The following is a 22403-nucleotide window of genomic DNA, read 5'->3' on the forward strand; positions in this document are numbered from 1 at the left end:
AACAGTTATACAGGAAAACATTCTTAGGAAAGCATGCTGAAGTATTTAGAGGTGACGTGTTATCTCTGCAATTTAGTGTCAAATGGCCCAGCAAGAATCAAACAAAAAAACTACACAGACACGTAAAACAAATATAACTTACAGAGATAAAATATATGAGGTATGTGCATGTGCACACACACATTTGATGAGCGACCACTATGAACCAGGCGTCCTGAAAGCTGAATTGCGTGGCCTTGCCGCAGCCTGTGGATTGCTAGGTCTGTGTAGCTTGCCCAGCTGAACCACAGCACACAGCAGAAGGAGCTGAAGGAAGACGTTCTTTGTGGCATTCGAATCTGTTGCTAGAAGAAGGGGTAGGCACACCCTAGAGGGCTCCTGTCCCAGGAGGAGCCGTGTGAGACATGGGTGAGGGGAGGCGAACCCTCCTGGAGCCAAGCAGAGCATTGTGCCAGCTCTTCCCCATTGGGAAGGCAGAGCAGCCCTGAAGACCAGGTGGACAAGTGCTTCCTGTTCTTGCCTTAACTGCAGGAAAGGGCCTCTGAGGCAGGGATTGTGTTTATTTAACAAAGGAGGGAAAGTGCATCTCTGGTAAGAGGCTGGCTTGCAAGAACAGCTTAGAAATGGGTTTTCTGGCAAGGGGTCAGCATCTGCAGGGGTGTGATGAACATTAATTTCCAGAGAACATGAGGGAAATTGTTAGACGTGCAGAAACAAATGAGAAAGCCAAAGGGGAAACCACATGTTTTTTTTTGACAAGTCTCTAAACCAAGAGCTCAGACTACAACAAAGCAAGAACTGGGGGTCTCTACTGGACGACTTATGGAGACACTGTGTGCTAAGACAGAGAGAACGTGGGGAGGCAGCGTGACAGGGTGAGACAGACAGGAGAAGAACTGAAGCTGAATCAGCTGGTGCAGCACAAGCAGCTCTAAGAAAAGGGGTTGTAGGGACAGTTTTCGAGAATAAAACAAGAGAGGGGAAAAGAGGGCAACTTTTCCAATGTGACCAACTTTCTAACAAGCAGCCCCCCGGGGACTGGCCTAGGCTTCCCTCCCACAGTGGCTGCTGTGGAGCCACAGTGGCACACGGAGACGAGCGAGAGCAGCTATGCAGAGCTGCCCAAAGAGTAATCATCCAGGTGACAAAATCAGTAACGTTCCTTGAGAACATTAAGTAACAACTTCTTTGTGCACAAGGAGGAGGAAATGACAAGGGTGGGTGGTCTCTGAGAGCTAAAAAAAGAAATCATATCCAGGCAATCTCACTAAGAAGGGAATTAATACTCAAGCAAAGCCATCATTAGCAGAGCACTGAAGACAGGCATCCAGGAAGCATGCGGGTTTAGGGAATAACCCAGGAAGAGCAGATCCCCATGAGGACCTTCAGAGGCTCCCTATTTGGGCAGAAAGCACCTTTTATGCACATTTATGTATAATTTGCCCAAGCTCAACAGATTTTCAGGTTGAAACGTTATTAGTGCCCCCTAGAGGTTATGAATTTTCTATTTCAAATTTGTACTCATCTGCAAACTATAATTAACTCAGATTCGTTATACAAGAAGTATTTTGCAGATGCCTTTGAAGTCTCTTCCAGGCTTATGATTCTATAATAGGAAAAGGGCAGTGCTCGGAGTCAGCTGTTTTTCATTGCCAGTGAGGACACCAGAAGGAAACGTCTTAAATGGTAGCCAGGAAAACTGAGATTAGAAAATGAAAATTTCCAATAATAGAAGTTTGTTAAACACTTGAAACAGACTCCTGACAAGAGTTAAGGTATCTTTTCCCTGTAATTCTCCACAAATATGGAGTAAAAAATACGAACTTTCGGGAATGGTTTAAGCACAAACTTAAATGAAAAGATAAAGGCTGAAAACAAATGACTCCGGGAAGTCATACCACTGCCCAAGATGCCCCAGCCCCACTTATCACTACTTATCAACTTCCCATACTGGCCTCTTGTCCTCTCAGAAAATGTCACCCAGCTACCCGCTCCCAGCTGGTGCTTTGTTTCTATGAAGGCTTGGCTCCACCATGACATGACCATCTTCCTTACCCTCAGTCCTGGCTCCTTGGAGACAGCAGGAACCCTCTCTTCTCCGCTCAGGGAGTTGACATCTAATTTTCCAGGTTCCTTACAGCGTGGCCTCCTCTGCTTTGGTTTGTCTGAAAAATTCTAGGAGGCAAATGGAAATCAACATTACAAAACATTCTGTCACAGATTTTTCTGAGGAGGTTGGTGCTTTTCATCTGGGTTTGCTATTTTCTCATTAATGACCCTCTGCACAGGACTCAATCAAGTTAGGCTGAAGGAAACAGCCACCTGGCCCTCAGCTAGGCTCTCTCCTTGAAGCAAGCATTCCTGCAGTAAGCTGCAAAAACAGGCTGTGTGGGCCTCCTGGCCCTCCGGACTAGAATACCCCAGCAGACCCACCGTCTCCCAGGGCACTGCTTAATTTCTAGCCTTTTCCTCCTAATCATTTTCCCAATTCTCTCTCCACTGCCACCTACCTGGTGGGCTTTGTCTATCTATGTAGGGTGTGCATCCGTGAATCCATTCTCCTTTTTTTCTTGTGAGCTCTCTACCTCTCTATCTTATTAATCAGACATTCCCCAGGACAAAGACAGTGGTGGGGTAAAGGAGCAAATGAAGAAAGAAAAACCCAGAGAAGACATCAGTGCTCAGGAGCCCTCTCCTACAGACTCCTAACCTGGAGGATCTATGGCAAAGGCACTGAGAGGACTTGAGGAAAAGTCCCAAAGCAGTAAGTGTAAAACATCCCTGCAAAGTAGTGACATATTAACTTGAAGAGAATACACAAGAACGTTTTCATGAATTGGCAGCATTTATGCAACCTAAAGATCTCTCTGTGAGCTTATGACACTGTGTGGCAATTCTGGAGAGAGAAGGGGGCTGAGCCTAGGCCAGTTCTGTCCTCATAAGATTCTGCATGTCTACTGCTTGGCACAGCATTCTGACATGCACTGTAATTTCTATTATTGGAAAACTTAATCGAAATCTAAACGTAAAAAAAAACCCCCAAACTTTAAAATGATGTTCTTAGTTGACACAGATTTCTCCCAAACTTCCTGGCCTCCCTCTGCATGCTCCTTATCAAAAAGGGCATCGAGTTAGCAGGAAGTAAGCCGCAGTCTCAGGCAGCACCAACACTTACTGCTCCAAAGCCAGGAACTTCTAAGGAGTAGTCAGCCTGTTGTCTCAGCCAGTCAAGCAGACTCTTGCTGGGAATGGCTTTCTCAGCCTGGCTGCTGGCTGCTGGGGCTGGCTCAGGGGCCGAGGTGGCAGGGACTGGCCCTTCTGGGTGTGAGGTGCTTAGGGGGGCCGGTCCTGGGTCTTCATGGACTTCCTGGAAAAAGGAAAAACAATTATGTGCAGTTAATCACGACAGAATGAAAACTAGTTTCTAAAGGAAAAACACATAAGGTGTTCTTTGACTCTTTCTATCTATTTCCACCCTAATATTATAGTCAAGCACTGCACGATGACATTTCAGTCAACAATGGACCGCATATATGACGGTGGTCCCCTAAGATCAGTACCACAGAGCCTAGGTGTGTGTAGTGTGCTATACTATCTAGGTCTGTGTAAGTACACTCTATGATGTTCGCACAACAATGCAATTCTCAGAACGTGTCCCCATCCTTAAGTGACACAGGACTGTACTCTGCTGGGTTTTTGAAAGAATTTTGACCCACACATAAACTCTTGCACATGTTGGCTGTTCCCTCCACCTGAAGGTTCCTCTCCTATTCTTGTCTACCTGGTAAACTTTAATTACCCTCTACCTACTCAGGTTCAGTGTTACCTCCTTTGTCACCATCACTGACAAACCCAGGCAATACTGGCTGCTCCACTTCCTGTCCCCCTACAGCACTCTCAGGTCTTCACCTAACAGAAAATGCCACATTGCAATTTACTTACCCATTCTCTCTATAGTTCAAATGCCTATCTTACACATGTCTGTATTCCCACTGCCTATAACTGGGTCTACAAGGTCAGTGCTAAATAAATGCTTGCATAATAAATTTAAAAAATACTCTGTGGCCAAGGGAAAAAATTTATCAGTCATCCCATTGGATTTCTACGATCATTACAGAGAAACTATGGCTTTGTGCCCCTACAAAATGAGACAAGCTTCTTTAAATCTTGCAGTACTGGACAGGGAAAAAAAGCCCTGCCACTTCAGTTTCCCAAATTATATAGAAAGTCTAAGAGGAAGACATATTCCAAACAATATGCCTTAGTAATAAAGCTCTAGAGTACAAAGTCCATGGTTCTCTGATCTGCTACTTACTAGCTGGATAATCTTGGGCAAATTATTTAATGCTCATAAGCCTCAAGTTTCCTCCTCCATAAAATGGGAATAATAACGGCACCTGCATAGTGTTGTTGTGAGGATCACATAGGACAAGCAGGTAAAACCCTGAACACAGTCCCTGGCACATAGTAAGCACTTGACAAATACTGGTAATTATTATTCCTTTAAAAATAAGAAAACATGAAATGTGGTTCCTGTTTTGGAGCTCAAAATTCAATAAATAGGAAAAACCAAAATACAAGGAGAAGTCAATGCATTAAGCAGTCTAAGGGGATCTCTCTTGATCAGGTGTACAGTTTCCAACCTTTTCTGCTCTTTACAATGATCTCCCCCTTGAGTTTAGAATGTCTTAGTGTGATCTCAGTGGATCCTCACAGCAACTCTCTGTGGTAGACGCTGCTGCCCCAATAAACAGAGAAACAAGGTGAGGCTTGGTGGTGTGTTCAGTGTTGCCTAGGAAATCAAGTAGTAGAGCCAGAATCAACATTCAGGAAGTCCTGACTCCTGTTCCTTCTCCCCAGCTCCTGGAAAGCCCACTAACCTGGAGCAACGCTGCTGCAAACTCAACCCTGCTGTCTTGCTCTTCTCATTCAATCACCAGTGGCTCTTCCGAAACACTGGAGGATTTGCATTGTTTCTATTTGAAATGATAAGACCTCCTGGCTCATTTCTCCAGGTTGCATGCAGACTAAGGGCCCTTAATGGATCAATACCTATTTCTAGAAAAGACTAAGAGCAGCTTATAATGAGGACATGATGAAAATAAGTAGGACAACTGATACAGGCATAAAAGATCTATAGACCAAAAACTTTTGTGTCTGAGGAAGAAGGGTTTGTTGCTCAGTGTAGAAAGGTCGATGTTTTTACTTAATGGCTTCATATACCCACCAAGATTCCTGCCTGAAGTGTTTGCTCCTTCAAAAAGATGAGGTCCATCCCTCCTTCAACATGTTTCCGTCTCCCTCTCCGCCTCCTTGAGGCAGCGTCATCTCTTCTGAGGCTTCCATTGATGATCTGTCCGGTCACTGGGTGAATAAGGCCAGCTTGTAGAATCCCAGATAAGTCCATGCCAAGGGCTCCTTGAAGGGAACTGATAGCCCCAATCTTAGGGGTGCTGGTGTTCACTGGGAAAGGTGATGTGGCTCCTGGGGACCCCTCTGATGTGCAGGAGAGGTCCATTGCTGACTCCCCATGCCAGCCGTTGAGGATGATGGGACGGTGCCCATGGGTGGCAGAGAACTGTTCCAGGCTCCGAGCCTTTGCATCCCTCTCCACCTCAAACTCGTAATGACGTCTGTGCTTTTGTTCATCCTTTATGAATACTGGAGCCAAGAAGCTCTCCTGTGAACACACACAAGTGGCAAGAGGGGTGTGAACACCATTCTGTGGCTGAATGCCAGTGCTTCCCCAGGCCTGACTGCCTTGGGCCTGGTAGGATTTGTAGTCCTCTTCTGTGAGGTTCTTCTAACTCAAGCCTTCTCAAACTTTAGTACCAAATCACCTGGCTAGCTTGTTAAAATGCACACTGTACTTCAGTGGGCCTGAGAATCTGCAGTTATAACAGGTTTCCAGATGTTGCTAAACCTGCTAGTTCATGAACTCTTGGAGTTGCAAAGTTATAATTTGGGGAAGCTCAACCTCAGCTGTACATCAGAATCAACTGGAAAGTTAAACAAAAATTCCAAAGCTCAGTCCACACCCTAGACCAATTAAATCAGAATCAGCAGCTCTTCAAGGCCCTGGTGGATTCCAATGTGTAGCTGAGAGTGAGCGCCCAGTGTGCTGACAACATATCGCCAATGAATCTTGAGTTTTGAGTTTACAAAACTCATTCCTGCTTTGATTTCCCCTCTTTCTATCAGCTGCCATCCTTCTCTTGATCCTCCAAGTGTTGAACACATGGATCCATTCCTGCCTCCCTTTCCTTATATAGCTATTAGTTATTGCATCATGCCTGCCACTTTTCTCCCCTTTATTTGTATCCACCCTGCCACTAATCTAGTCTAGAACCTTTCTCTTCATCAGGCTGCACTTGGCCTCCCAGCCTCTGAGGCACTTCCCTTTCCTGATCCTCATCTCCCACAAATCTGCATACCACTCCAGTTGAGCTGCAAAACGCTGCTCTCATCATCCATTTCCCTGCTCCAAAACTTTTAATAGCTCTCTGCTGCCTACAGGATAAAATCCAAATTCCTCAATTAACACTAATGGCTTTACAAAAACAAACAAATAAATAAATCAATCCTATTCATTCAGTAAATATTTGTTGAATGAATGACTCAGTTGAGAAGCGCAAAGTGTCTCCTATTCTTTGTTTCATGGTCAACACCATTCTCATGGCCGCACCTTCTGGATCTGGGCCACCAATGCTGCACCACTGCTGAAGCTGTGTTCTGATGCCTCTGGCTCCAAGAGGCTGCTTCGAGAGCCAGCACTGCTGGTTAACACAGGGGCAGGCACTGTGCCCGAGGGCTCATACTGCTGGCTGGAGGGCCACTTCCCCTTTAACACCACATGGCAGATATTATCTAGGCGGTTGATTATCACGCGATCCTATAAAAAAGAACACAACCTATGAGGGATAAGTACCAAGTTACCCAAATTCACTTAGTCCCTTGAGATCAAGCGTTAAGTTTTCTAACCAGAAGGAGCTGATTAGAAAAGAGCACACTCAGATGTACCCACTTTACAAGCCTTAAAATAATTTCATAGCCTGCAGGATGAAAATTAAAGTTACAGTGCTGTAAATATGAAGACAACTGACACTTTTGTCTTACGGTCTAATTAGTCAAGTGCATATATCCTTAATGTTCAAATGTTACATAACTAATACCTTTTAAAGATATTAAACATCTCTCTCAGTCTGTTATTCAGAAATACTCTGAAACGTAAAGATAAAGGATTCAAAGCTGAGAATGCTTTGAGTGGGGAATGCAAGCTGCAGGAGGTACCTTTGGCCACTCGGAGAAGGAATAGAGGGTTTTCTCCTGGAGCAGCTGAGCGATGGTGGGAGCCCGAGCCTCCTGCAAGTCCTCCACCAGGTCTCCTGTGATGCCCGATGTCGAGCTCTTGCTCTCTTCTTCTGAGTATTTCCCTGGATAATCTGGGAAGAAAGGTTTAAAACATTCATTGGGTACTTGGGAGATAGTAGTGATCTGAAAGATCAGGGCATCTGATCGTGTGTGTGCGTGCGCGTGCGTGTGTCTGAGGAAGACTGGCCCTGAGCTAACATCTGTTGCCAATCTTCCTCTATTTTATGTGGGATGCCACCACAGCCTGGCTTGACAAGTGGTGCTAGGTCCATGCCTGGGATGTGAACTGGTGAACCCAGGGCCACTGAAGCAGAGTGTGTGAACTTAACCACTATGCCACTGGGCCAGACCTTGATCTCTATTATTATGATTAGTCCATTCTGTGCTAATTTATTTTAAACTGAATATTAATTACCATGCCTTCTATTTCTAGAAGAACCTTACCAGTTAAGCCATAAAAGCAGATCCTGCTCTAGGGCTACCCATGCAAATCATCTGATAAGAGTTTGCATCTACACCCCAAGATAACAACAACAAAAGAAAAGAGAAAGGATATTTTTCTCTGTATCCAAGAGTGAGAGGAGATGAATGACCACAAAGTCACAAAGTGACTTCTACACTGGTATAGTGGGTAAGAGGAAACTAAACACTGTCATACTTTGATACATTTGAAGGGACAGTCTATGAAATGTAACACAGCTAGAGACTGATACTAATGATGAAGGATGAAAAGTCATTAAACTTACAACAAAGGTAAAATAGACCTGATTCATATAAAAAATGATGCAAAGAAACCTAGAACACTTAAATTACTTCACTAACGGAAAGAAATGAAAATGCAATTCATTCTTTCGAGCTTCAGTGGTGAAAGCTTATTATCAATGTGAAGTGGATCTTCAAAGATTCACTTACCAGTAATGACAGGGAACTAAGAGAGGGTAGCAAACTATCCAGGGCAGGAAAATTTGTGAATCTCCTTTCTTGGTGGAATGACAAGGAATGTCCAATCTCTGAAATGTGAAGATGTCACTTTTGACCATGCAACAAGTCTCCTAGGGAGCTGCAGGGACACCTGACCATGAAGAGGGCCTTACCAGGCCAGAGGATTCAAGGATAAACAAGATAGATGAGGCCCTAGCCCTCAAGGCTCTTACAGTTTCACGAGGGAAAGACAGGAAAACGGTGATAAATGACTAACTACAATGATAAACTGTGGTAAGTGCTATAAAGGGAAAGAAACAAGGTGCTGAGACAGGGAATAAGAGGGGAGAAGTTACTGGTAGAAGGAAAGGCTGTAGAGAGAGCCTCTCGAAGGAGAGAACACTCAAGAAGACAAGGGGGCAAAGGGGAAGGGTATTCTGGAGATGCTGCGGAACTAAGAGCCACCCAGGGGAAAAGTACAAAGATGAGGTGGGAGGGGTAGAATCATCTAGACTATGCTAAGTCCTTTAGGCCATGATGGACAATTCAAGCTTTATTCTAGATCCAATGGGGAGCACAACTAAAAGGTTTTAAGCAGAGGAGTTGGATTTAAGTTTTAAGGAAAACCAAATGGTGTGTGAGAGAAAACCCTGGAAAAGGAGCCAGGAGACCTCGGGGCTGGCCCTGACAGCTGTACTAATTCCTGCTCCTTCAGCTGTAGATTTCCAGCCTCAGAAACAGGGCTAACCCTCCCTGCCCCACCTACTCCACCTCTCATCTGTGTGGAGGATCCCTTGTGATGTCTGCAAAAGCACTTTTAAAAGCAGTGGTGCAAGGGATCCCCACCCACAGGTGTGCGCGATGCTCATCAAAGCTTATCAACTTTACTGCTGCCTTCCACCCCAACTCAGCACTGCCCCCAAAGGACATCAGTGCAGGACCAGTCCTTCTCTAAACCATACTCTTCTTTACCCTGTATTCATCGACTATCTGGATTTCCAAGGACTGATTATTTGGTGATATTCCCTACAATGGTACAAAAAGCAATGTGGGTTTTATTAATTCAACACATGATAGTGATCCTTTGTGGCCTCCATGAGAAGGATGGGCACAGTCGTAGACTGGTTCCTCCTGGGTCAGTTGGGGCTACAAGTCGATTAAGCTGCTTTGAATTCAGCTTCTCTGTCCCTATCCCAGCTAGTGTGCAAATTTTAATTTGAGTTCAGAACTCTTCCTATGACAGTCACAAATCACGATGACTAAAACCAAAGGTGGGGTACTTTAAAAATAAAAGGAAGCTAGTTAACCCAAGGGAGTTTAGCTTAGCTCATCTCTCTTCCTCTTTAATATAAAGTCAGTGCTCCAGAAGGGAGAGGCTGTGTCTAAATCCCTGAGCATCGCACTCGGCATCGGGCCAGGCATGAACGGGAATTTTTTTTTTTGGTAACAATGAGAATAAACAGAACCATTTTTCTTTTTTTTTTTTCTTCCTGCTTTATCTCCCCAAATCCCCCCGGCACATAGTTGTATATCTTAGTTGTGGGTCCTTCTTTGTGGCATGTGGGACGCCTCCTCAATGTGGCCTGACGAGCAGTGCCATGTCCACACTCAGGATCCGAACCAGCGAAACCCTGGGCCGCTGCAGCGGAGCGTGTGAATTTAACCACTCGGCCACGGGGCCGGCCCCTAGAACCATTTCTTGTTCACCCTAATATGCCCTCGTGGGTCTGAAGAAATTACAACAACAGTAATGAAGTTAAAACCCATTTGTTGTTGCTCAGAATCTCTAATCATCGTATTTATATCACTGCAAAGCATATAAAAATCTCAGGGCCATCTAGATTCTTAACATTTTAAAATTCCTTCTGACCTGAATCCTTGTCTAAGATTTCCTTATTTAAAAGATCAAATCTATTCATATTTTTGTCATGTTACTTGTAATTTTGTTACTTTTATTTCTGTTGAGTTACTGAAAGGAATCTAAACCAAATGCACCACCATTAAATCACAGGGTTTTGACAATGACATGAATAAATGATGCTATCTTTGCTCACCTTAATAAAGATCACATTTATTTGTATTTTTGTGGAATTCCTGAAAAATTAACTATACCTATATTAAATTGAAGGTTCCTGACATTCCCAGGCTGTTCTACTTTAACCACTGTGAAGCACCCTATCTAGCGCAAGAACAAATTGCTTCCCCTTGACACTGCTATCTAGCATCTATTGTACAAAAGCACACAGTCCCACGGCTGTGTTCAGCAGCAAAAGGGCTCTGATTGTCTACAATCATCTTCAATTGTCTGGAATGACCACAGTTAAGCTACTCTGTCTCAGTTTCAGACCAATGCCTGTGACCTTTGGTTTTAAGCACATCATGAGTGTAGGTAGGTCGTTTAAGAAGCTGTAAAACTCCTAACACTCCCCACTTGCTCTCCTTCCCTGTCATGTGAGCATTGGCTTATCCAAAATACAAGATCCCACATACTGTACCTTGATTATGGCAGTTTCCATCTCTGTCATAATCATCTTTACTCTCAAAATCCATGTCTTCTGACTTGAGTTCACTTCCTTCAAGAGGATATGTAAGGAAATCTTTTTTCCCTTCTGCATTTTCTTTCCAAGGTTCTTTTAAAAGTTCATGCTTCATTTGAAATGGCTCTGATGGAATAGCAGTCGGCTCACCTTCCATTGTGATGTTATTAGTTTTGCTTTTGTACAGGTCTGGGTTATAACCCTTGGGTTTCTCCACTTCAAACTCATCATTCTCGAGGCCACGTGTCCACCTCTCCATGTGTTTGCAGTGACACTGACAGGCTGCTTGAGGAAAAGCCCCTGGCGGTCCAGGTTTCTGGCTTACGGCTTCCATGCTTACTTTCTTGGCTTCATCTACATGGAAGCCTAGGCTCTTTTCCCTTGGGATATCAGCAGTGGGTTCGGCTAGATGCAAAACCTCTGGCCTTTCCCTCATGCCTGAGGCCATGTCTAAGTTTTCCTCCTCATTTTCCTCCTCTTCCTCCTCCTCATCACTGTGGTTCTGACTCAAAATCAATTTATTTTCTAAACTTTTGTTTTCTAATAAATCAATTAATTGCTGATCCGATGACAGGTTTATTTTGGAGTCACAGACAGTAAGATTGCACATATCTACAAACCCGCTTTCATTTCCTTGATCCAAGGAACGGGAAGCTAAGCAGTGGGCTTCTAGCTGCCCGATGCTTTCAGGTCTCTGCCCTGCCTCACTACAGCAAAGTTCCCCTTCCTTTGAAAGAGACATCAACAGATGTTTCTCATTTTTAATGTTCATTTGAGCTACTCCTGCTTCTAAACTATCCATCAAAGAGGGACCTGAAGCTAGTTCTGCCTCATGGCTGCCAAGCTGGCAGTTCCCATCTTTGCTTGCTGAGATGGCATCAGCATCTCTTCTGGATTCTGTATTGGTGCTTGGGCTCTCCTGAAAAGAGCCTAGCTCTCGGCTGAGAGCCTTCTTACCATACATCACGCTCTCTAAGGACTCAGGGAGTAGACTGTCATCATGGGTGATGGAAATGACATCCTGAACTTTAGAAATAAAGTTTTCACAAGTCATGTCAGATAGACTGCCCCCAGGTGGATTGAGATGATCACCTCTACCTTCTATTTTCACTAGATTCTCAGGTTCACTTTCAAGGGACTCTGAAGTCCTGTTCATTTGAGTATATGTAAGGGATTCATATAGTTTGGAGTTGGTCTGGTAAAGGCAACAGAGACTTTCTGGTGCCTGGGTGTCAGTTCTTTTATGCTGGGCATAGTTTCTGTAGGCGTCTAGGAAGGAGAGCTGAGGGTCAGTCATGATGTAATAGTCAGTGCGGTTCAGCCCATGTTTGGCGGTACCAATGAGCAGGTCTCGATCATGCTTCCCACACTCCCACCAGACTGGGAGGTAGAGGCTGGGCCTGCAGAGCTGGAGGCGTTCGTGCAGCTGGGGACACTTCAGCACTTGCTCTCGGACCTTCCGTAACAGTTCAATGCGGTACAGAGTTCTTGCGGCCCGTTCCTCGGTGATGGGTTCAACGTAGATGGTGGGATCTGGGGCACCTAGAAAGGTAAATGCAGAGCCTATCACTTAAGGCAGCCCTCGGACACTCACTGCCCACCTGAGCCCCTGCATTTTTGGTCTTACAGTTTAACTCCCTGGCTCCTCAGCATGGCAGTCTTAGGTGTGTGTGCCCCTGCTCAAATGAAAAGCTAAAAGAGAAGGGAAGGTTTTTATGAAACAAGGACAGACCCAGTGCGGGTGAAAGAAGAGCACGAAAACTTCAGTTCTGGAAATAATACTAGTTCCCATTCAATAAGCATGTACTATGAGCCCGGTACACGCTACTTACTTCTCACAAAAGTTCTATGATACCCCATCATCATCCCTGTTTTAAGGATGAGGAAGGAGGCTCAGATAAGCTAACTTGCTCAAGGTAGCACAACCAGGATTTGAGTCCAGGTCTCGTCAGTGTGACTCCGAGGTCTAGATCTTTCCAATCTATCCAGCCCGTGGCTTTAATGAAAATGTGGTAACCATGCCACAGGGGGGCAAAAGTTGGGACATCGGTGCATGCTGTCATCGGCTCAGAACCCAACCTGGACAGGCTCAACGTTTGTTTTAGCTTTCCTAAAACATAATCATCTGCTCCAGAGCAACATTATCTACAAAGTGAGGCTGAAGAGGGACTAGGAAGAAGCTGCTGCAAATTCCAATCAGGAAGAAATGTCTCAGAAGGGGTGCCTGTCAGATCAGGGGATGTTTAAATGACAGCCACTTACTTTCTATAGCTACAAGTCAATATACGAGAAAGTTAAAGTTATTAAGATTTAATCTAAGGAAGGTGCAAAGTTCGTAATAGGAGAAATCTCTCTGAGATTAAAAAAAAATAAAACTATATTTTGGAGAAGGTAATTAATAGTAGTCCCTCAATATTTCTGTGAGGTTTTAATCTCAATTTTAATTTTTGTTGGAGTTACATAATTTTGGGAGAGATATTTTATCTTATGAGGGTGGACCCAATTAGAAGTACATGAATTTGTGAAAACCCATTTGTCTTTACTTGAATTCTTCAGGTAGACTTCACTTTCATAACTACACCTCAAGTAACTCTGTACCTCAAAAATAAGCCTGTTCTTTCCTTGTCTCATCTGGGATAGACTGACAGAGCTTTCTTACCACTATCTTTCCATGCAGGCAGATGACAGACGTTCCGGCACATGGCCACAAAGCTATAAAAATAGTGTTCCAGGCTCTCATCTGACTTCTTGTCCAAACGGGAAATGATGCGGAACTGTGTCCAGTCAAAAGTTTTCTTTTCTTGATCATAAACAACACCAAAAGAAGACACTGTTCTGTAGAAGTCTGCTTGCTCTCTCCTAGTCCACCTTGAGATAAAATCAGAAAGGGAGAGAGAGCTGTTTTTCCTTCTTTCTAACAAAAAAGCCAACAACTATTTATTGAGCGTCTACTAGGAGAGCCCATGACATTAGGAAAGTAGCTAGAGCTGGTCTGTCTGTTCTGTTTATTTTTGTTTAAGTGAAATTGGGCTGAGAGGCTTACAATAAAAACAGCCTATCATCCTACCACCTCTTTCAACTTTTTCTTCTGCTATTTACCTCTTTATTTCTAAATCATGTGTACATACTTGCTATCTCTTGATTAATCAATTTTAGAGATTACCTAGTTAATTTCCTCTTGTGGAAGATAAAGAGTTTCAAAATACTATGTATGCTTAACTATTTTGCTTTATACCCCCCCCGGCCCCCATATGACAACACAGAATCATAGAATCCTGGAGGGACCTTCCAGACCATTAAATTAACCTCCTTTACTTTACACATGAGGAACCTGGTCCAGAGAAGGGAAACAATTCCCTCAGTCATACACCTCCCCTGACTCCCTATCTCACACTGGCTTGCTTTCTGGTTTTATGTAGACAGGGTGCCCATATCAATTATCTTCTCTAGGATACAAAGTTTCTCTGGTCTTTATATCCTGCAGGATTAAGATAATGACTTAAGGGAGCTGAACTATTATACACCACCATAGTCTTTACGAAGGCCTCTTGGGTACGGTATTCTCCACCTCCAGAGGGAGTCAGGCTAGGAGTAGGGTGGGGAGGTCAGAGGAAGAGTAAGAAACAGGGAAAAAGGGGCCCTGGCTCTTCTCTTTGGAGCTGTGAAACCTGGGAGAAATATCTTCCCTGAATTACCAAATTCCATAAAGCCAGAAGGAGTACATAGAAGTAACTGACTTCACTTACGTGGCGTTCTTTTAATTCACTAGATGTTACAGCAAGGATAGAGAGCTATAAAGACCTAAACAACTGGGACTTTGTTGATATTTTCTGGTGGCATCATTCCTAGCCTGTGCTGTCCTTCTGTAGCCATTTTTAGCTAACTCTCACATGGACAAGTAACTCCTGGTTATATTTATTTTTCCTTCTGCTAATTTTCCTTCTGGGTTGGCATTTTATGGTACTTATTGCTCTCAAAGGCTTGATAAGGACTGGTAGGTATAATAAGGCAGCTTTAAATGCATACTATTCACTTTGCTGCTAAAGCAACACGGTCTGATATATGCCAGTGTGGTGTTTTTAAACTATATCCCCAGAGACTGGGGTCTAACTTACAGAAGAGGGTCAAATTAGAAAGTCATAAATGTCTGGGAACTGTGAACAGAAGGTATCCTAGATTTCATCAGACTCCCCAGGCAGCACGACGACACTGTCACAGCTGGAGGTTGGATTTAATTAATTCTGGAGACAACCTAACTTCACATGAGAACATCAAACATACTTGTCCTCCAGCTATCTGCTTCCCCTCTTGTCATCTTTACCCACTGGGCAGCTCAGCATGCCTTTGTGGCCATTGGCTTTACCTCTTTTGGGCTTCTTTGTTGATGAGATCCATTTCTGAGGTTCTCCTGAACATCTCTTCCTGGACCCAGTATCCTTGGTTACCTGGCCCCAGAATTTCAGGTCGGCAGAGCTCCTTGCGGTTGCAGCGCTGGTAAACAGTGACCAGACGTCTGAGACGAGCTGTGAGAGCAGATGAAACTGGCCAGGGCGATTTGTCTGGGTCGGAGCCATCCTGGGCTTCAAACATCAGTGAGGATATTAGTATTTACAAACAGAACTAAAATAAAGGTGACTGGTTTTTCTGGTTGTTGTTGTTTTGTCTAAATAAAAACAAATCTGACTCAATAACTTAACCAAAGTAGCTCCTGCTTAACAATCAGCTCAGGAGCTACGCACAGCTGGAGGGGCTGCAACTGTGCTTTAGAAACAGCTTTAGGTTGTCGTTGGCTCTGTTATCTCTCAAATACAACTCTACCTGTCTCTGGGGGCAGAAATGACTTGAGGACCTTACTCTAAGGCATCAGAACAAGTAGACCCTCTGTAGCCTTCTCCATGTAAAACTATGGGCTTTTGTGTAGCTGGGCCTTCCAAATGCCAAATCCTCCATTAAGTTGGAATCAGAAAAACAAACACACACTAACCAAACCAAACCAAACACCCCTAACTTTGCTCCAAAAAAAGAGAAAAATCAATGAAACCATGATTCTTTTTTATCTCTCAGACTCCATCCTGACTTCAGATATTATCATTCATTTCATGTTTGAATTTCAGTGCCAGGTGGGGGAAGCCTGCCAGAGCCACGTTAAAGCCTCATGTGTGACTGCAGGAGAGTTTGATGAAGGTCAACTTACTTGGCTTTTTAAAAGAGCCTCCTTAAAAAACAGCATTTTTTATTACATATGAACTCCAGGGTAACTACAAACTGGGACCTTACTTTTCTTTGCCTTCAGAAGGACACAGTCTCACCTGCCCGGCTGTCATCCTTCTTTTCACCAAAAGTGCCATCACCTCCATCACTGGAACTCTCCTAGGGATAAATGAAGCCATCCCATCAGCAAAACTGTAGTTCAGAAGAAACCCACTCAGATAGCCCCTCTACAGGAGTACACATGCACAAGAGACATCTCGGGCCCATGAACATCTCAAAGACCAAGACGGTCCCTGATAAATAAAACTTACTTTTGCACAGTCTTAAAAGAGCCAGAAAGCAGTTTATGTAAAAGAAGTATTTTTTCCTGGAACTGTGTGGAATGATTCTGCCTGTAGAGAATTAGCTTACAGAATGATGAACTGGCATGGTTTCCCTGGCAATTATACTTGACACGCACTATTTTAGCTGTGAATTTAAATATTTGCTTTACCATCGTCACTTGCAATTTAATACTATCATTTCACAAAGGTTTTGCCTGCATTTTTGTGGGTTTTTTTTGCTGTGAAAAAATAACACGCTTATGTTCATTATGGTTAGTTTATTTCACAGCAACAGACGCTATTTTCCTAAAACATGACTGCTCCAGACATGAAACCTGATGGCGCAAAACCCCAAGAATTTAAAATTAAAATCACAATCTGAGTCTCCAGAATCTGGAGTGATATCACAGGCACAGAGCTTATCCAAGTTGGAGTATTTGTCAAGTTGGCTCTAATGGACTCCTTTAGGAACCCTTTCTTGGTCTCAGGAATGGAACTTTAAAAGCTCCTTATATATAAGGCATGTGGCAGCTTGGCAGTGGAAGAAGAGATAGTGCTATTTTCCAACTGGATTCCATTTTTAACATGAAAACTTACTGTTCTTTTGACTAGCGTCATTTGAACTGAATGATGGGAGAGAATAACCCCAGGCTCCAAGAGTTTGGTCATGTTAGAGCACAGGGTCAGACGAGAATATGGATCAGCAAACTGCGGACTGTAGATTGTTTATGTGTGGCCCTCAAGCTAAGGATGGTTTTTACATTTTTAGAGGGTTAAATAAAAGAAGAAGAATATGCGACAGTGACTCTATGTGGCCAAGAGACCTAAGGTATTTAGTTTCTGGTCCTTTACAGAAAACATTTGCTGCCTCCTGGACTAGGACACACAGCACAGGAGATCAGCAACCTACGTACAGTAGGGATGGATAGACGCCTATGACTAGCAATAGTTAAAATTCAAAACACTTTCTTGAGCCCCTAATACCATGGAAGGACCTGAAAGAGAAAACTCTGAAAAGGTAAAGAGGAGCAGGGGCACATTTTCTGAATGTAGTTCTTTCTTACTAGAATAATGATAATAGCTAACATTACTCAGAACTATGTGTTACTTAAGCACTGTACAAAACCCTCTACATGGCTTATCTCATTCAGTTATCAGAACTGCCTCACCAGATAGAAACTACTACTATCTTCCTTTTACAGATGCAGAAAACATGCCTTAGAAAGGTTCTGTCACATGCCTAAGGTCATATGGCTAGCAAGTGGCAGAGCTGGGTTTCAAACACAGTAGTCTGATGAGAGCCTGTAATTTCAACTAAGCTATCCAAAAAGGAGCAAAAAAGGAGCCCGACTGAAAATTTGTTTCGGAGAGTGAAGCATACTCAGAATCGGAGAACGTTAGCTTAATATCCCTTCCTTGGCCAAAACCGTTTCCTGCCCTCTAATGTCAGTGAAGAACAGAAACCTCAGGCTGATCTACTGGACCACTCTGAAGTGACACTTAAACAGACCATCTCATCCTCTCCCACTACTTAGTTAAAAAACCCTAACCAACCATACATTATATCCTTTCCTGCCATAGAGAACATTTTTGAGTACCCCCACAGAATCCACGAAGATCCTTTGAATGCTGAATTTATAATTACAGACACTTCCAGACTGAGTATTGTTCTACAGCCTATAAAACGCAGGATTCAGGCCCCAGAGCTACCATGCCCTTTACTATGAAGTATGGGTGGCTGATGGGGACTCATCATAACCCAAATCCATAGGGATAGCTCCCAGCTTGGTGCGAGGTAGACACACACAATACGGAGGTTTCCCTTCCAGTCCATCGAACAGTTTCCGCTGTGCAGTTAGTAAACACGAACAACCTTAGGCAAACTCTCCAGTAAGGAAAGACTGCATGATTAGCAAGTGCCTTTTCTGTACCCTGCTCTCTCTTGGAGGCACTTTGTCTCTGTAGAAACGGCAGGAGGAGAAGACCTGGCTCATCAGTAGCCCAAGTGAAAAAGATGCCATAATCTTAGTTAATAACCAGTTTAATGTGAGGGTGCGATGTGCTGTAGTAGGGACAGACTGGGATCACAGGAAGCCCTGCATCAGAAGTATGCAGTTGAACACATAGTATCTCGACTTCTGGCTACGTGAATCAATCTGAAGGAAATGCTCATCTTAGAAGAGGTATGAATCAATTATTTCAGAGTGAAGGGTCCCAGAGAGTTCTGACAACAAGCATGTCAAAACAAAGGCAACTGATGGGTTACAGTTTGCAATTTCTCCATCTTGAACACGCATGTGGTTGGGAGGCTGACAGTCCTCTGCTCTCCAAGCCTTGGACAAATTGCTTCAGTCTCTCTCAAGCTCATTTCTTCATTTACCAAATGCAGATAATATTTTATAGGGTGATCATGGGACACAATTGAGTGGATTATATAAAGTGTTTAACAAATGCTGGCACAAGCAAATGCTCAACAAACAGCTGCTGAGACTTAGGAAATACAAATAAACAGTCCAACTACTAGATAATCAATCATTTATTTCCATCTTTCAACTAAGATGTGTGCTCTAAGGAAGGCTTCATAACAGTAAAAGAGCAGCAATATCGACGACAAAGGTCTATTGAGACTCAGGTAAGTAAGCTGCTGATACCATACTGAATACTTTATATGCTTTTTGTTCATTTATTCATTATAAATCAGTAAATGAATAAATGACCCCTTTTAGACAGGAGAAAATTGCAGAATGAGGAGATTCATAATCTCATCTAAGATTATACATAGTTATTAAGTGGTGAAGATGGAATTCAAACCCAGGAGTTCTGACTCCAGAGGATGAGCTCTAACCACTGTGTTGTATTGCCTCTGTGGGTGGAAGAGACACTAGGCTGAAGCAAAAGCACTGCCAGTAAGTAAGAGTCCACGCATGTCACTTCTCCACTGGGAGAGGTGAGAGGCTCTGTTTCCTTATCTGAAGACAGAAGGTCCAGCCTCCCTTGCTTGTGCATGCCCCTCTGGGCCTGGCTGCTGTCCCTATTTGGTCTTGGTGGGTGGAGGTGGTGGCAGCAGCAGCAGAGACCTGGTGGGACCTGTAGACCCAGGGAATTTCCTCTCTGCTCTTACAAAACCCTAAGGTCAATGCAACAGGCAATGAGCTGTCTTCTTACATTTAACAAACAATGAGTGTCTCTTGAGTGATAGAAATTGTGCTTGGTAGAGGGGCTAGAACAGTGAAAAGGATGGAATCCTTATCCTTCCAGAGCTCACAGTCTGGTGGTTATGAGACACATAAATAAATACTGGCCACTTATGAGCACACTGGCTAAGTGCTCCTTAACACAGGGGGAAAACAAGAAACCAACTTCCCCAGACCCAATTCAGGTAGGGGGAGAGACCTCTAAGAGACTTTTGAGCATCATATTGAACAACAAATAAGAGTTCACCAGGAGAACACAAGAGCTCTCTGTGCAGAGGTAACAGGATATACAAAGGCAGAGTTAAAAAGATCCCACAGTGGTTTTCATTTTGCAGAAAAATCAAGTATCCTACTACTCTTGCATAAACATCATGTAAAAAGTAGATACACATCAAATGTCATTAACATAAAATTCAAGGATTTTATTATGAAAAGATCGTGGGATTTAGAAAAAGATGTGAGCAGAGGAGACACTGCTCTTGTGTCCTCTAGCTAGTATGACTTTTTTTGCAGCTGATTAAAACTACTTGAGCTTCCTCCTCTCTAGAGCGGGATAAGAATAATGCCTAACTGAAGGGGAAATGTGCTCTGTAAGCTTGGAAATACTCTACTTTCAAATACTATGATTTGAGTTCAGAGAACCCCCAAACTCTTAACTCATTTTAGAAAAGGGTACTGTTTCAGTTCCTAACTGAATTTTTCTTACAATGAAAGTAGACTGTTTTAGCGATTAAATTTCCCTGTCAGAGTTTTTCTGAGCTACTCCATTTACAGACTTTCTGTTTCAGAGAGCACCTGTAGTACGGTGTGCTGCAGAGCAAGGACAAGACATGCTGATTACATGACTACGTTAGTGAAAGTTGTGCTACCACTTATCACCAATCCTGTTAAAAGAGATGTTAATCTCCCTATACACTGGGTTTGACAGAGAAAGATTTGGTTTATAATTCTAAGCTCCAGACCATTCTAAACACAAGTAAACTTTTAGACTGCTTTAGAAGGTCTCTGTAGGTTCACTGACTCTAGCTGCATCTGAAATCTGTAACTATTTATCAATCACAAGTTCTACCGGTATTAAAACAGAGAGAGCATGGGAGAAGGCAGTAGACTAGATCATCTCAAATGTGCCTCCTAAGTTTAACATCCTGTGATTCTCTGACCACCACATTTCAAGAGGACAACAGCTACAGTGGGCTCTGGAAGGCACTAGAATAGTAAGGTCTGGAGATGATATGATATGAAGAAATGCAGGGGAACTAGGGATATTTCACTAGGAAAGAGATTTTAAAAGATTGAGGTAGCTAGCTAGCCTCAAGAACTTAACATGAGAGAGGAAAGAAAGAACAGTTTTGTTCTCTGCAGAACCAGAAGAAAACTAGATAGCATCCATAGCACTAGTGGGGAGCCAGATGTCTGGATCAGTATAAGGAAGTATTACCCAACAACGAAATGGCTTCCTTGGATGGCAGCACATTCCTCCTCTCTTTCCTATGAAATCCTAGAAATACCTACACCTAGCTGGAATGACCCGACAGTGATGTTGTAGAGAGATGGAACACTCAGAGACCCCTCACATGTGTCAGAGCTCTTTGCAATGCTAACATTCTGCCCATCTATTAACGGGTGGGGGCGGGGTGGGGGTGGGGGGTGGGGGGGGTGGGCCTTTCTATGCCCAGGTGTGTTTAATTCAGAGGAATTACCCTGGTTACAGACGATAGGCTCTTTGGGCTTCTTTAACCCTGCTTGCTGGCTGATCCATCTGAGACCAGAACTGGGCGAAGGAAACAGCCAACCAGCTGCATCTAAAGATGCACAGGAGGTAAAGGATGGGAGGGAGGGAGGGGCGGGCAGTAGGCTTGGTGCAGATGGTGGCTGTTCCTCTACACTTGTTATTTTAGCACGTAGACTAGAAGTCAAGCTTAATCTGTTTATAATTTGTCCACCTCAAAATGTGGGAGAAGCCACTCTTCCAATCCATCTGCTTTTCATTATATTCTATAGCCCAGGTTTTAGGGATTTGAAAAGCAAAATAAATAATATAGGTGTTAATTTTGTAAACAAATAAAAAAGTAGTTGCTGAGGAGTTTAACCGTACTATAAGGAAACTTAAGGTATTTTACCAATTCTGCCACAACCCCTTCAGTGCCCAGATTACTCCAAGATTGAAGATTGATCAGTTAAGCATGAGAACTTTACTGTGAACAGCTTTCAGAGCTGGGCCCGGCCTGAAGTTGGTCTGGTGGCTGCCTTTTCACAGAAGCTGCTGCTGGAAGGAAGGGGCATATATGTACAGCTGAAATACTTTCTACTTTTTTGACTATGAAAATAATACTTCATTAGAAAAAAGAATACCAGAATAATAAAGAATATCTAGTCTGAACTCCATTATCTAGTAGTTGTGAGAATTTGGCAAAGTCCTTTGACTTCCTAGGCCTAAATTTCCTCAGCTCTCAAATGAGAGCTGTAACATCCAAAGTGCTTACTTCACTTGACTGAGGTGAGGATCAACTGAAACAAACGGAAAAAGTGCTTTGGAAACAGTAAAGTTTCATAAAGGTATAAGGTACTACTTTCAGGTCTTTAGTACTTGACTTGTTTCTATGGGAAAACACACCACAAATTCTAGAAAAAAGAAGTAACAGTATAACTCAGGGACTGGAATGACAGAACTTAGATTCTCACTGTCAAGACCAGAATCCAGCTTCCTTCAGGTAAGCTTCAGGCTGATTTGCTTCAATCTACTGGTTGCCAAACCTTGGGGAGATACGGAAACATATTTTGAAAAAAACAATTATTTCCTAGTTTGGGAAAGTGATGTTACTTTTCAATGATACTATTATAGGAAT

At 43.3% G+C, this 22403-nt stretch overlaps 1 protein-coding gene across 3 annotated transcripts in view; it reads right to left on the bottom strand.

The window, feature by feature from the left end:
• Nucleotides 1-22403, bottom strand: part of CHD6 (chromodomain helicase DNA binding protein 6) — a 200717-nt gene that overhangs the window by 8075 nt on the left and 170239 nt on the right. For all 3 annotated transcript variants that reach the window (XM_046678724.1, XM_046678722.1, XM_046678723.1), the window contains 9 exons: nt 16139-16199; nt 15193-15409; nt 13489-13697; nt 10788-12371; nt 7291-7442; nt 6686-6892; nt 5228-5680; nt 3176-3367; nt 2056-2175 (listed from right to left, as the gene is read on the bottom strand). In XM_046678724.1, the coding sequence (XP_046534680.1) occupies nt 2056-2175; nt 3176-3367; nt 5228-5680; nt 6686-6892; nt 7291-7442; nt 10788-12371; nt 13489-13697; nt 15193-15409; nt 16139-16199 (3195 nt within the window). The remainder of the gene's footprint in view (nt 1-2055; nt 2176-3175; nt 3368-5227; nt 5681-6685; nt 6893-7290; nt 7443-10787; nt 12372-13488; nt 13698-15192; nt 15410-16138; nt 16200-22403) is intronic.

The sequence above is a fragment of the Equus quagga genome, chromosome 12, assembly GCF_021613505.1.
Source record: "Equus quagga isolate Etosha38 chromosome 12, UCLA_HA_Equagga_1.0, whole genome shotgun sequence".
NCBI lineage: Eukaryota > Metazoa > Chordata > Mammalia > Perissodactyla > Equidae > Equus > Equus quagga.